Here is a 16,616-nt window from a genome sequence, read left to right as displayed (position 1 = left end):
CTGGAAAAATAATCAATTTTTCATTGAAGCCAGACATTTCCAGTAAAGAAGATGTAAAACGCTATTGTTGTCTCTCGGGAATATAATGGATTTTAGCATGTTTCCTCCTACGGTATTGTGTCCGTGATATGCCTCATTTTGTCTAGAAATCATTCGCTGACAGACGTTCTTGGAACGATTTACAAGCAGATTCCAGCTGAGTTCCTAATGTATTATTCTAACTGAACCCTGCTGTTCGACGATGAGGACTTGCAGCGGCACATTAGACGTAGCGCTGTATTTGACAAGGGAACAATAACATCAGCAAGTCAGCGGTACTTAGAAAAGATAGACGTACTCAATGTAATAAAAAATAATAATCCGACCAATGAAGAAAAAGAATGCCAAAAAGAAGTATGTCAATATATACGATATGACATAAGCACATCATTTTACAAGAAGACAAAACAATTTCGTGTTCAGTGAATAACTGTAATATCTATTTGAAATTTTTCCTTCAACTTCCGCGTTGGGAACAAACATGACGTTTTTTGAACTTTAAACATGACTTAATTTAAGCTATACCACGTTTTCCTTGAAACTATTCTTATTTAAGCTTTCATCTTACTTTCTCTATATCAAGATTTCCCCAATCAAATAAATAAATAATAAAGATTTCCAAATATTGCTGATATATTCATTTTTGTCAAAACAAACTTGCTCTCATCAGATAATCTACATTTTCCGGAGGACAACTGAAAGAAATACATTCCACAGTGTATATCTAATGTAAGGCAATCATTGATGTAATCAACGAATCCCTGCTACCTTAAGTGCTTTCGTCTTAATGCATCAAAGCAGAATTTGTCGACAATATAAAGACACGTGGCAGCATGTGAAGTGAAGTGAAGACAGCGCGGTCGTCTCTGGAGGCTGATGTATTTTTAATGCAGATTTTATTCCATTTCTCGGACTCAGTAGAATTCGACCATCAGTAAACTGACTCCTACAAGGAAAAGCTGTCGATAGTTTTCAATGATGTTTGAACTACGCAACGAATGTCCTTGACGACTGAATGAAAACAGCAGCCATAGTGCGTGACTTGCTAGTTTATAAGTTGCCCATAATCAAAATGTGTATCTCAACGAATATACAGCCCCTAGCCACTTGTTAGGCGGAATCAGACTCAGTTATGAAACAGAGAGTGCCAGAGGTTCTGAACACTCAGTTCATAGTTGGTGATTACGTTCTACATGCACAAGGACTTGAAACAATCGCAACAGTAAAATTGTTTTATGAAAATAATTTACTATTAGTTTTATGAGTGCAATAGTAAAATAACCCTATATCGTGCGCAATACTTAATTCACAACGGTCGTATATTTTTATTCTACTGACGAAATGGACTTATACTAGATTCAATATTACGCAATTATTATGTACGCAACTACCAAGGGGACATGATACCTACAACTGACTACCTTGGTAGTGGCACACAAGCTGTAAAGACACTCATTGAGGTTAATTTTGCAAACTGCCTCAGCACTGCTTTAAACGCATTTATCAAGGTGACGTGTAATTCTTGGCTGACGTTACGCCAGCTGCGTGCTACGATTGCTCGGTAAACAGTTGTTATGATACTTGTACATTCTTGCACATAGCACATGCTTATCAGACCTAACCACAGAAGGCATTTTTGTAAGCTTTTGAATCACTTCAGAAAAAATTCAGTATATTTCATACTGTTTCTGGTAATTGCTTTTGATCATAAGAGTATACTTACTATCTGTGAACAAAATACAAAAGTCAGTTAAAGCATATAGGACTGTCTGTCAAGTAATAACATATTGCAGGTATAAAGCGCTTAATATGAAAGACGTAGGCATTATGTCACACGTTTTGATTATGGACTACTTGTATCCTAGCCTGGTACAGGATTTGAATACTGATTTCACTCAGTTGCCAAGAACATACCTCGAGCCTTTTCAACATCATTGACTACTTCTCTTTGCAGGATGCTGTCCTTATTTCTGAATTTATATACTTCCTTAGTTCTTCGGTAGTTTGTGTTAAATATCGTTTTAGGCATTTTCTTTGTGATTATTGACCGGGAACATCCATTGTTGTTGACGGCTTGTATACAAATGTCTGTTTAGACGCATAAATTTATGTGGTTGACGTCTACGAGTTTTTTACGCTCACTCTACGTGCGCTGTAAAACGTTTGCTCCCATAACTTACATTGTTCTGGTACATCCTTGTGTCCGCCATGTTAGGGTTGGTGAGCTTGTCATACGTGACAAGTATGTCCCACAGGATTACGCTTAATCCGCTCACAATGAAGGACAGGAAGAAGTTAATGTGAACCTTTATCCTGTGTTGCCGTCTCAGAGTCCTGTTGGAAAAGCACAGATAGACAGCTTTCCGTTTTAAACGTAAATCTATTGACTAAGTAAATCAATCCTGAGATTCACAGCAATAGTGCAAAACGAGGTCAAACGTTATCTTCAATTCATGTTACAATGCGGCAAAGCTTGAACACTGTATTAGGGTCGAAAATTTACGACAATAAAAAAACCCAAGGAGTTCGTCTCTATAGAGATTAGATTCCTGGTTTCATTACCAAATTGAATACATATTTCAATGCACCAGAAGACTCAATATTAAATATTTCACTTGCTTAACGGCTTTAAGGTTTGTGAGTGTGGGAAACCCGGACACTACATAAACCCGCCCTTCCTAAGGTACCAGAGTAATCCGCTGACTTAAAGCCGCAGGGAAACCAGGAGGAGCTAGACTACATGTCGCCATGCATGAACAGGGTAAAATTACACAGTTCATAACATCCCACCCAGTCACATGATATTTAAACCGGGCTGCACGGGACCGTGTCTCAATGCAAAAAGACAGATGAGCGATTAACAGGATTACCCACAAAAGTCTAGTGTTAATCCAAATTCGACCCTGAATTAAACCCTGTGTATCCTCTCAGGAGGCGGATTATCGGACCACTAATACCTCCAGCAGTAATTCAAGATATCATCAGACTAATGACAACGAACGGCCCAACAAGGTAAGGAATGTATTAAACCAACGTCAACTGTCTTTCTATTCTGTCTCCTAATCTGACACACACGTGCAACTATATATATTTATTTATTTGATTCGCGTTTTACGTCATACTCAAGAATATTTCCCTTGCAACTATTTATGGGGACAAACAAAATACACATCACACGTATCGTCGTTCTTAATCCCGTTACAATCGGTCACTCAAACGGTATAAGCACCGCTACGTCTGCACAAAGGAGGGCATGAACGTCCTACGAGCATATCTTTTTCCTTTAAACAAATCGCAGGCAACGATTGGACAAAGGAGGGCATGAACGTTCCCACGAGCATATCTTTTTCCTTTAAACAAATCGCAGGCGACGTTTGGGCAAAGAGGACATGGACGTTCCAACGAGCATATCGTATTCCTGTAAACAAATCGTAGGCTACGTTTGGACAAAGGAGGGCATGAACGTTCCAACGAGCATATCGTATTCCTGTAAACAAATCGCAGGAAACGTTTGGACAAAGGAGGTCATGAACGTTCGCACGACCATATCGTATTCCTGTAAACAAATCGTAGGCTACTTTTGGACAAAGGAGGACATGAACGTTCCCACGAGCATATCGTATTCCTGTAAACAAATCGTAGGCTACGTTTGGGCAAAGGAGGACATGAACGTTCCAACGAGCATATCGTATTCCTGTAAACAAATCGCAGGCAACGTTTGGACAAAGGAGGACATGAACGTTCCCACGAGCATATCGTATTCCTGTAAACAAATCGTAGGCTACGTTTGGGCAAAGGAGGACATGAACGTTCGCACGAGCATATTATATTCCTGTAAACAAATCGCAGGCAACGTTTGGACAAAGGAGGACATGAACGTTCCCACGAGCATATCATATACCTGTAAACAAATTGCAGGCAACGTTTGGACAAAGAAAGACGTTAACGATCACAGGAGCATATTATATTGCTGTAAACAAATCAAAAGTTAACTTGATTGTTACCATCTTGTATACAAAAATGTATCCTTAATTTTCGTAGTTACAACCAACATAACCAACAATCGTTTTTGTTTTCAAGGCTCAGACACTGGGATAAAGTTTGCTCTAATTTAAGTCCAAGATGATTACGTTTTGTGCAGTTGTCTTTGTAAGACATACATATTTTGTAAGCTTCAACATAAAAGACTACATATAATTACTATGTAGTTATATATATTTGGGGAATGTGGGGTTGATCTATAGTCATTCATTCATTTATATTTGTGGCGCTTAAGGTATCTTGGCGCGTAAACCACAGATCGCGTGCCTAATACAGTTATTCCTCTACACGGAAAGAAATCTTTATCCTAGGATCATGCTTTGTGACATTTTTTTATCTTGAAGGAGAGTTTCCCGTAATTGAGCTCATCCCCAAAGATAACGGTTTACAGATTACGTTTATCATCACAGTTAATGACTGAATCACGTGCCTCGTATCACCTACGGTGTCAACATATAAATAAATACATTATAAATGACTTGCAGCATAGAGAGCGAAACCAGAGCAGCGACGACACTGTGATAGCTGCCAAATGGTCACGCTTAACCGGTGAAATACGGTCTCTTGTAAGTTATATCTCAGTTTGGGTGTCAAAAGTAGAAAGTCAAACGTCTACAGCATCCTGACCGATGCAGAATAACGCATCAGCCCAGGTCTCCTTTGCATCCTTTGCTAAGATAGCAAGAACTTGCAAATAAACCTGGAATTAATCGTAGTCGCAGGGGATCTTTGCGAATCTTGAAGAGTCTTCAGATATCGTCTGTGATCGGGTATGGTCTTTGTACATGCAAAATCCTAATCGGTCGGGCTTTGTCGTACGAGCATAACAAAGTGATCTTCATGCATCGTACGTACATTTTTGTCACAAAGTGCCTTTGATTTCATTTAATCACGTGGCTAACGCGTATAAACATGGGTATTTCAAATCGAGATAAATCGGCCGCGAATGGACACTATCAAAATATCAAAAGAGGTCATAGCTAGTCGTAGTCCCTGTTCCACGGGGTATTAAGTTTATTTATTTAATTATTTAATTGGTGTTTTACGCCGTACCCAAGAATATTTCACTTATACGACGGCGGCCAACCTTATGGTAGGAGGCAACCGGGCAGAGCCCGTGGGAAGTCCACGACCATCCGCACGTTGCTGGCAGACCTTCCCACTTACGGCCCACGGGGTATTAAGAGGAAGCTGACAACAATATCAATCTTTTTTTAGACGCCACTGCTCTGGAATTACTCAAAGTGTCACGTTCTTGTCATATTTAACACACAATAACGTAAATACATGTACAATGTAAAGAGAAGACCTACCTGAAACCAACGAAGATGACAGTACCGGGGATGAGGAGAATAATACTGATAACGTTACAGGCCAGGCTAATGTACACGGTCATGATCAAACCCTGCAAGAAAAAATAAGGAAGTTGTGAATAACCGTGACTTAACAACACTTGCCTTTGCCTCAGCGCAATGCATTTCAATGACAAAGCTCTCTTACATAAAACGTAAGTTGAAAACGTGAATATTTTTTGTATTTATTTATTCATTTGATAGGGTCTTACGCCGTACTCAAGAATATTTCACGAATACGACGGCGGTCAGCATTATGGTGGAAGGAAATTAACAACCTACAACCATCCGTATGCTGCTGGTAGACCTTCCAACGTACGGCTAGAGAGGAAGCCAACATCAGCTGGACTTGAACTCACATAGACTGCAATGGTAAGACTGTACTGAGTCAATACGTCAAGCTGGCATGCAAACCACTCAGACACGAAGGCCCCAATCTTCTTTGTAAGACAAAGCAATTGGAGCTAGATACTCAAACTGTTATAGCTCTAACGGTGAAGAATCAGAGGTTCAAATTTTATTATTTTATTGCGTATATTTGGATTATAATTTTATCATAAAACCCAACATGATTTCTTTTCAATGTCTGGTAAACAACACAAAAGGCTAACAGCACAGAGAGTAAAACCAGAGGCGCGATGACAGTGTTGTAGTTGGTAAATGTTACCACGCAACAAGTGAAAGTCCAATCTTTCGCCAGTTTACCTCAGTTGGCGTTTTATTATAACTTTTCATGTAAATGAACCCGTTGCTAACTAGAAACACTAACACACTCCCCCGACACCAAGTCTTATGAAGAATTAGATTTAAAATGCAATGACGATAATTGCAATTTAGAAGATGTCACTGGAGTAAAATTACTCAATTGCTGTGCTTTCTCCTTTATAAAAAAAAAAAACACCAAGAAAAAAATGTTAAAACGTTTAGTCCGGCAGTGGAAACTGTTAACGCACATCTTTGTCCAAACAGGGAGTGTAGTCCGTCCATTCCATCATATCCTTCCGCACCCAGGTACCATTCAAGTTACATTTCTTGACTGCTGAACCTGTAAGCAAACGGAGAAATTATACTTAGGTGTGGGCTGACAAGTTTGTTCAAGATCTAATCAAATATCGGAAAGCAGGAATCTTTTCTTATCTCCAGTGCACGAGATAACGGTAACACTTTGTACTAAGCATACAATTATAAAAACAAATCTCCAGTAGATAACAGGCATTCATATACACTAATCCTCAGAAGTGACCTGACAGTCGTACACACTAATCCTCAGTAGTGACATGTCATTCGTACACACTATCCTCAGTAGTGACATGTCTTTCGTACACACTAATCCCCAGTACTGACCTGACAGTCGTACACACTAATCCTAAGTAGTGACCTGACAGTCCTACACACCAATCCTCAGTAGTGACAATACATTCGTACACACTAATCGTAAGTAGTGACCTGACAGTTGTACACACTAATCCTAAGTAGTGACAATACATTCGTACACACTAATCGTAAGTAGTGACCTGATAGTCGTACACACTAATCCTCAGTAGTTACCTGACAGTCGTACACACTAATCCTCAGTAGTTACCTGACAGTCGTAAACACTAATCCTCAGTACTGACTTGACAGTCGTACACACTAATCCTCAGTATTGACCTGACAGTCGTACACACTAATCCTAAGTAGTGATCTGACAGTTGTTCACACCAATCCTCAGTACTGACCTGACAGTCCTACACACCAATCCTCAGTAGTGGTTTAACAGTCCTACACACTAATCCTCAGTAGTGACCTGACAGTCGTACACACTAATCCTCAGTAGTTACCTGACAGTCCTACACACTAATCCTCAGTAGTGACCTGACAGTCGAACACACTAATCCTCAGTAGTGCCCTGACAGTCGTACACACTAATCCCCAGTAATTAACACACAATCGTGTACACTAATCCCCAGTAATTAACACACATTCACAAAGACTAATCTTCAACATAATCCGCAGTAGGTAACAGACATTCACATACACCAATACTAAGTAGATAACAGACATTCATATACACTAATCCTCAGTGGGGAAAAGACATTCATATAGATCCAATTCTCAGGAGGTAACAGGCATTCATTTACACTAATCCTCAGTGGATAACAGGCATTCATATACACTAATCACTAATACACTTACAGTAGGTAACAAATATTTATATACACCAATACTCAGTAGGTAACAGACATTCATATATACTAATATTCAGAAGGTAACAGATATTCACATATACCAATACTCAGTAGGTAACAGACATTCACATACACCAATACTCAGTAGGTAACAGACATTCATATACACTAATACTCAGTGGGGAAAAGACATTCATATAGATCCAATTCTCAGTAGGTAACAGGCATTCATTTACACTAATCCTGAATGGATAACAGGCATTCATATACACTAATCACTAATACACTTACAGTAGGTAACAAATATTTATATAGACTAATACTCAGAAGGTAACAGATATTCACATTCACCAATACTCAGTACTTAACAGACATTCACATACACCATTACTCAGTAGATAATAGACACTGATACACATTCACCATCGTGGGTGACAGGCATTCATATACACCAATACTCAACATGTACATGTACCAGCCATTTTTCTCCGGTCACAGACTCGGTTTCATTTGAAACACCAATAAAACATTATGCAATGTTGACTACTTCTCAAAAAACGTTTCTCGGAAGCTGTAACAATTTGTTGTTACTTACTGGAGGGTATTGAGTAAAGGATGAATGGTGGACAGCTAATATGGGCGTGGCTATCCAGGGGCGTGTCTCTCCAGCAGCCCCACCCATCCCACGTCCTGGGACACTGAGTCAGAACGCTGCTGACATTTTCAGCCAATTGCTGCTGACAACAGTCGTGTGCTGCTTCACAACAAGAAATCCACCTGTGACACTCGTCTTCTCCTAGCGTCGAGCAGACACCTAGTCGGCTGACGTCATCGTGGATATTTGCCTCATACTCGATGCTGTAACCAGAAGATGAGTTGCCGGAAGTACTCAAGTACTTTGGGTACAGTGGTGTTAGAATGCGCTTTGGAAACAAGTACCGGTAACACTCTGCGCATGTCCACATTCGAAATATTTCAGGGTCAAGGGGCACGCCGTGTCGCTCTCTGCACGTACGCGGGAGCCTGCCATCCACTGTCGTTATCACCTTTGGAGATAAGAAAACATAAAAACAAAAAGCAAATGAGTGAAGAACACTAAGTATTTGGACAGTTCAGTCATTTGGTTCAGACACATGACGTATTTATCAAGCTCCTTAAAGGAGAAGAAAATGTAAATATCAAATAAATACCATTGAAAAGAGTATGCATTTCCTCGCAGGTGCATGCCACAAAAAAATCGTAACATGTACCTCCAGTTGATAAATTATTAATAAAGTCAGCACTTAACGATCAGGAAACCGGGATGTTGAACGTAGGTTCAGAGTTTACACGAACAAGCCGGAAGTTTTAACGACTCTCAATGGCTGAGAGGCGACACAGCCCCAGCATAAACTACAGGGTGTTAAAGATGAGGATTCGATGGACTCAGCGATTTATGCCAGCTTTGCCGTTTTCAGGCTTTACGCGTATGGCGAGGAAAATCGCAAAATTATGTAGCAGGCACCATCAGATAGAACAAAATGTGCTATTTTAAGCCTATAGTGTCATTTTTTAAGTTTTCTTTTCCTTTAACACTTAAGTCATCAAATAAATGCTTCAAAACATACCTAGAATAGGAAAGAATTGAAACTGTGCTTGGTACAGTAAATCGGTGTACACATTTTAAACTTAGGAATCGACAGAGCAAATCAAGACTTGCCGAAGAATGTTTTCAACCTCTCCTCTCGGAGGCTCAACCAGAAGGAAATGGCTATGCTGGGCAAAGGACTTATATTCAACATTTTTCCTGACTGCTTACGGATTATTGACATTCAACCTGAATTCAAAGCCCTGTTCCAAAACCTGATAAAACAGTGTCAACTCACTCCACCAAGTTGAGGATAAAATATGAATTAATATCAATGTACGAAAAGTTTGTAAACGGCTTCTTCTGGATGAAAAACAACTCAATCCACAAAGACGACGAAATTAAGACCCTCAGAAACCTCAGAACACAATCAATGCACAAAATCAACCTCATCAGGACATTGCTGCACAGATCTTGGCAGATATGCAGCTCATAAAAAAATTTTCACTCGCAATTACATCATCTTAGGAAACCTTACAACAAAATAAATTCCCACAGCATATAATTGACCAAACCATTAAACAATTTTTAGACAAAAAATTCAAACCTAAGATAGAGAAATAAAAACAATTTCGCACTGAATAGAAACTTATCTGTCTTAAATTACCATATCTCGGGACAATCACAAACCAGCTTCGCGGTGACCTGAAAGCTCTTAACAATTTCATTCCCTGCACCAAAATTGTTTTAATTTCCGAAAATAAATGTGTAATAAATTAGTTCTCTCTTTCCTGTCAAAGACACAGAGCTCCCTGCATTCAGAAGTAAAGTTGTTTACAAAATGAACTGTGGGAAATGTTCTAAAAGCTATATCGGTAAAACGTACAGACATCTAACTGACAGGTTACTTGAACACGACGTCACCAGCTATAAATATAACTTTTCTGCTGTAGGTGACCACTGTCTCAATAGTCCAAATAACTTGCGCATGAAACTCTTGATTACAGTTGAACCGATTTCAAACTTAGAGTAAAAGAGTCAATATATAGCCAAACACAAGCCTTCCCTGAACAGCATGATTTCCTCAGCACCGCTGTGAGTTCAGATCCAGCTCATCTTGGCTCCTTATTATTAATTAATAAATCAAGATATAACAGTACATTTACTTTATGTCTCAAAATGTATGTATAGTTTCTGTTCCAGCCGTTGAAAACGTGAAATGTTTTTGAAGCGGGTTTACATATATACTAGAACGGCTGTTTATCTGAACACAAACCAGAAAGACTTTCACGGCATAAATTATTCACTGAAGATCGTATTTTGTTTGTTCAGATTTTGATAAAAGTCTTCCAATCAGCTTCAGCGAGAGCTGATATCAAACGTGAGATCTGAAGAGACAACTGAGAGCGTACTTCCGGCAGAATCCATTAGTGCGTATGATGAGTGACCTCCATCCAAGGTGGTGTGCAGGATGGTTTCCTTTAGAACAGGTAGTAATTAAATGTGCCGTCTCGGTTCAGTAAACACATCACCTGAAAGACAACTCCCGCCTCATTCCATAGCCTGGAACAATCAGGGTACGGGTGATTAAAGCTGTCTACAAGAACCATAGAGATTGTAACGGCATTATCTAATACACAGTGTTATCATTTCATGTTCACGGGTAGTAGATGCCGTTGTTCTTATATAAAATCGTGTCCGAGTTAAACCGTGCTTCCAGGATGCATACTTCTTTCTAATACATGTGGTTCATCAAACTAGACGCATCATTTATCAGCACACCCTGGCCGGCCCCGTGTCAAATGAACGTGGCAATCCTGTATCGTCGAATGTGCACGCAGGTGAAGCTCAATTCAGGGGTTTGGCTAATTGCCAAAACAGTTACTGAATAATTCGACTCGAAATTCTGACACGACGTCCTAACCACCTACCAGGTGATAATGAAATTTAGTGAGAAGTTGTCCCCTACTTCTCTTCTATCTAGATCTATTAAACCTTCGTGGCTCAAGAGTTCGCCTGAAGCGTTCATGTCGCCACAGCTAGGTCTAGTACGAATGAGGTCGCGTGTTCGAATACATCTCTCGCTGTTTCACCTACTGGCTGAAGTGAAGAAGTGGCGGGGGTCAGTGATCTGCTTCGGGCACTCGGGTTTTCTCCACCCATGCTACCGTCATATTCGTAAATTCAGAAGCACGGTATCAAACACCAGTCAGTCAATAAATCGCCGTGATTGATCGGTCAAAGGCTCAAATCCAATCCTTCCGCCGTGACTATACGGCGAGAGGTTTCTCTAGTATCTGCATTAGGGCACGGGTTTCCCCCGGTTTCTCACATACACACATGCATCTGGCAACCCTTCAGATCAGATAGATCTAACGGTACTGCACGCCGAGCGATTTGAACACAGGGACGTTGAGGGTTGGCCTAGTAATCCAATTCCTAAATAACACCATCTTTAGGTGGCTGGTAGAAATTTAGAACATTGTATATATTTTATTTTGCTTTAGTGTTATTTATGTTTAATGTAATGGGTAACACACTGAGTCATCCTATACCAGTGACGTCTAATAAAGTGCAACTAACGTCACTGCGTAGTGCTATGGAGTAGGAAAACAGGAGTCATTTGTTAGATGCCTACCAAAACCACAGCTGAAATAGAGCCATGAGCTGTATTTGAAATCGCTATGTCATTTGTCAAAAACTAGCTGTCGTCAGGGCAACTCAAAAGAACACTTGTCACACGTAGAAACCAGCTGACGGAAGATCACGTCGTCAATGAGAAAATGGTCACGTGGTTATGTATGACCTTATGCCAATTATCACACTGCCGTCGTTGCTCTAGGTTTACTAGCTGTGTACTAAGTCTCATTATATAAGTATAGAAATGTGTCCTAGGTAGCTTTCCAAGCTACATCCATCACACACCATCTCAGGCACTACATTGTGTTATACTGTTTTATGTTGCAACTCACTTTTGTGACTCTTACTGTGCTTCACTGGATTGTGTTATACTGTTTTATGTTACAACTCACCTTGTGGCACTCATTGTTCTTCATGTAATTGTATGTTGCATTGATTTATGTTACACTGGACTGTGTTAAGTAGAATTATGTTGCCACAGATTGCCTTAGGCTGGATTTATGTTACACTGGACTGTGTTAAGTAGAATTATGTTGCCACAGATTGCCTTAGGCTGGATTATGTTGCACTGGACTGGGTTATTTTACTTTATTCTTCACTGGGTTGCACAGAAATGTGTTTCCCAGACTGTGCTGTTTTAGGGTGTCTTGTACTTGGTTGAAGAGCTCTGCGCTGTCTTTTTCTAGATTACCTTGTACTGCGGGATTATCTTCTACCAGATTGCGCCCAGCTAAACTGCTTGGTTCTGGGTTGTGTTGCGCTGTTTTGTGTGGCACTAGATTTGTTACCATGTATTGTGTTGCACTGAGTAGTATTGCATCGGATTACGTTGCACTGGATCGTGTTACACTACACTGTGTTGTTCTTCATTATGCAACAATGCAAAGAGATGCCATTATTTGTTTTCGATACAATATAACCCAATGAAGACCGTGCGGCGATATCTGCAACTGCTCTGTTCTACAGGTATCTTGATATCCTAAAGTCAGCGAACATCGATCCACCTATGTGCGTTCCTGTATTGTGCGCACAAAAAGGTTTGCGTAATCATTAACTTTTAACAATGCTTTCCCGCGCATATACACGCCCGGAGGGTCCCAATATCGATGTACTGTTATGCCTTATAACTCTCCTGACGATCTGAAAGAGAATTCTCATTAGCTTTTAATCAGAAAAAGTATTGCTTTCCATTCCATTTCAAACGATTGTAAAACGCATGTGTCAACAAAAACTAACTTATTTTCCATCTATAAAATGTTTATGTTTAAAGGGTGAAAGGAATAAGTGTTATTTGCAAGTCATCGTACCTAATGGAAGTCGAAGGAAAAATGACATCATGATAGGCATCTTCTTCCGAAGATTAATTCATTTTTAGCTCGGAATTACACATGGGATTTGACGATAACTGAAGCTTGGGGAAGACAGAACAGTGAGAATGTAATCCGGTTACGGGAGTTGGATAATGCCATAAAATTGGAAATAAATACATTTTGAAGAGCTGTAAATTAATGGATTTCTCTAATCACAGCTTGTTGATTTTTGCACCTAATTCTTGACGACCGTTAACGAGTGATGTATCACTGTGAGTTACATAAGCCTGGTTAAACAGTGCACATCCGCGAGATGCCGACAGATATCGCACAAAACCCGGATATTTATTTTCAGCTCAAACCTTGCCCATCTGAAGTCGAAAGGCGATAGACAAGAACAAACGACTCAGCTCAAGGCGCTGGGAAGTGATGAACCTAGTGCGTAAAGGAAACGGATTGCTTAGTGTAAAACCACCGACTTGTGGTAAGTTACCCGCGCCACTAGTGGCGTACTGATCTTTGCACCTCATTGTAGTCTATGTGTTAAAAATCATGTATTTTCGGTTTTTAGTCAAGTGATTCAAATCAGATGGATGACAACTTTCCTCGAATTTCTTGTCTGCCGAAGATGCCCACATGTATTCATTTATTTCCTGCAGTTTTACGCTGCACTCAAGGATATTTCACTTATGCAAGGTCGATAAGCATTATGGTGGAGATATCTACAGGAATCATGGGCTAAATAACATTTTTAAAAGTATGGTTGCCTCAGTACCTAAATGGCGTAACGTGGTAATGTTCGTGACTGTTTCACCTAAAGTATACGTACAGCATAAATCCCAGTGCCAGATGCCACCATTGCTCTTTGGTCCTCATCAGCGTTGTAAAACCAGCGTGCTGCGTGGATATATATATATAGGGGACTACATGTATATACGGCTTGATATTTCCCTGAGAAGAAATATCAGGCCGTATACCCATGGAACACGCTGATATTACTTATTTGTCACACTGAAGAGCACGACGAACAACTTTTCTTTAATTTATACTAGTACCGGTACTTGAGCCAGCGAACGCTGTGTTTTGACGAACGCTTTCCTACTGTGCGGCAAAATCCGGCATCACGAGCCACATGACGAAGGGCACAGGGCCCGGTTCGTAGCCTTGGTTGATTTGAGAGAAAATACTTGCCTAATGAGGACTGCTACATAGTCATTTTCGATACAGTTTTTTTTTAACTTGTTGTTACCTCCTGAATCGTTTAAACTCATTTTTGAAAACCAAGGCAAGAAAAGTTATTGACTCGTACATTGTCAACCAGCATTGCTATCTGGCGGCCCGTGTACACAGAAAACAAATCCAGTGAGTGGAGATGTATTCCTGTTGGGTTAATTGCGGTAGCTTATCCAAGGTGGATTGACCAGTGAGAAGCTTAGAAACTGTCACCTGCATTATGATAACTGGCCACACCAGTCGCCATTAATGCCGTAATAAAGAAAATACGCAGAAACCTTTGAATACCTACTGCACTACTACTACGCTTGCTAAATCGGTTGAATGTTTACGATGAAAGTACAGCCATGAAGCACAAAACACTAAAACTATATAGTTCATTTCCGCGCTAAAGCCGAATGAACGTTATAGAACAAGAGCGCTAGATTTACAGAGAGTAACACCAGTGCAGCGACGACAATGTGATAGCTGGCTACTGCTTACATGAACGTTTCCGGTGAAGTATGACCTCTTGTCAACTTACCTCAGTCAGGGTCATTCATCTAGCACTGGGGCTTAAGTAGAAATAGGTAAAAAGTATAGTTACGTTACATTAATTTATTAGAAGTCATTGGTTTAAAATTACTCAAAATACGGCGTTGTCATCAAATTTAACAAACAATAACATATGAACAATGGAATGGAACCATACTTCGAAGATATTTAGTCCAGCATTTACAAAGACGTCGCAGGTGGTGGAAAATACTGAGACAAGAATATCATAGGTTTTTGAAAACTTAGAAAAACTATAATGGGTCTTGGATATAAGACTGAGAATTAAATCACGAACAGAATAACGGCTTCTCGTGTATGTATTCTACTGGTCCGTTAAACCCGGCATTACATAGGATATGCCCATTGATACAACGTTACCGTAGCGAAAGTATATATGAATGCTTTGGGGTTTGTTTGTTTTTTTGGTTTTTTTTTTCTCTTTTTTTTCTTTTTGTTTTTATTTGGGGGGGGGGGGAGGGGGGGTGTACGTCGTACTTAAATATTTTTCAATTATATGACAACGAGGAGACGTTCCGTTTGTGTACCATTACCATGTCTTCTTATGGCAGGGCGAGTCCATACCGCCAAAATGCTGCCTTCACTGAAGTGTCATGCCCATGACACCAGACATGAAACCCCACCTTGTCGCATTATACTGACACCGGACTGAGTGCCAAGCGAGGCAACAACTTTTGCCATTTTTCAAATCTTTGGTATGACTCGATCTGGGTTTATAGGCCACCAAAGCGGTTCCTAGGCTAGAGTGGCAGAAGGCACCCATATACGCACTGGTAAACCTCCTTGTCTGACCTTGATTGGTCACTGAAGTTGGACACGCTCATGGTTTTACTAAAACGAGAGTATAAGTGGACCTTCTAATAGATAGATTACGTGCTTTGCCCGATTGGTCACTGGAAGTGCGCGATTTAACACAGCTTCAGCCAGGAGAGCTTTAATCTTACCAGCAATCCGCAAACAGAGCTGTTGAAGGAGGTTTATGAAGGGCGTAGGGTTTGATTCGCTCGTCGAGAAGAGCAGATACATCCAGCAAATGGTCCAATCGATTATAGATTCCGTTATATATGGTTTCAGATCTGACACTGAAACTAACTGTAATGATTCTTCGAGTGGAAAACACAGCCACTCACCGCAGGAGAGATTTCAAAAAATACCGGGATTATGAACTTACTAAAGCAGCTTAGACAAGAGCAACGAGAGACACCGGAGTTGTCGAGTTTTTTGGAAGAATGGCAAAGCCCGGAACGCCTAAAACCTTTATATCCAGAGAGCTAGGGGCAGCAAAAAAAATTGATAAAGTTCGGGTATGTACATGAACGATTGGAATAATACCCCATGTGAGGAAAATGGACAAGAGGTCCAATTTCACCGAATTAGGAATCTTATATGTATGAAAAAATTAATCACCTCTAAAATGTTTTGTTATAACGATAAAGGTATAGACAATGAGTTTACCAAAAGGTTTATACATACGCACTTATACTTATCTATACGTGTGTAAGTAATCGTGAACAATGTATCGCCGTTAAAATTCATTTTAAAAATAAGTAGAAGATACAGATAATATAAAGCTTCTCTTTGTCGCATTGGCGTGAAGTCAGGCTAGACGTGTAATACATTACGGATAGTCTTCCGTTTTTAATTTAAAACTTTGTCTCTGAGTAATAATTCCTTGTGACAGTTCTTTAATCCCTCCGCGTTCACAGGTGAATGT

General features: G+C 40.0%; 1 protein-coding gene across 1 annotated transcript in view; it reads right to left on the bottom strand.

The window, feature by feature from the left end:
• The window catches only part of LOC135477768 (calcitonin gene-related peptide type 1 receptor-like), a 93,474-nt gene that overhangs the window by 8,247 nt on the left and 68,611 nt on the right, over nucleotides 1-16,616 (bottom strand). The window contains 5 exon segments of the mRNA XM_064757971.1: nucleotides 969-982; nucleotides 2,233-2,373; nucleotides 5,394-5,485; nucleotides 6,386-6,477; nucleotides 8,196-8,646. Coding sequence (XP_064614041.1) covers nucleotides 969-982; nucleotides 2,233-2,373; nucleotides 5,394-5,485; nucleotides 6,386-6,477; nucleotides 8,196-8,646 — 790 coding nt within the window.

The sequence above is a fragment of the Liolophura sinensis genome, chromosome 11 (assembly GCF_032854445.1).
Source record: "Liolophura sinensis isolate JHLJ2023 chromosome 11, CUHK_Ljap_v2, whole genome shotgun sequence".
In the NCBI taxonomy this organism is placed as follows: Eukaryota; Metazoa; Mollusca; class Polyplacophora; order Chitonida; family Chitonidae; genus Liolophura; species Liolophura sinensis.
This window is presented reverse-complemented; position numbering and strand designations above follow the sequence as displayed.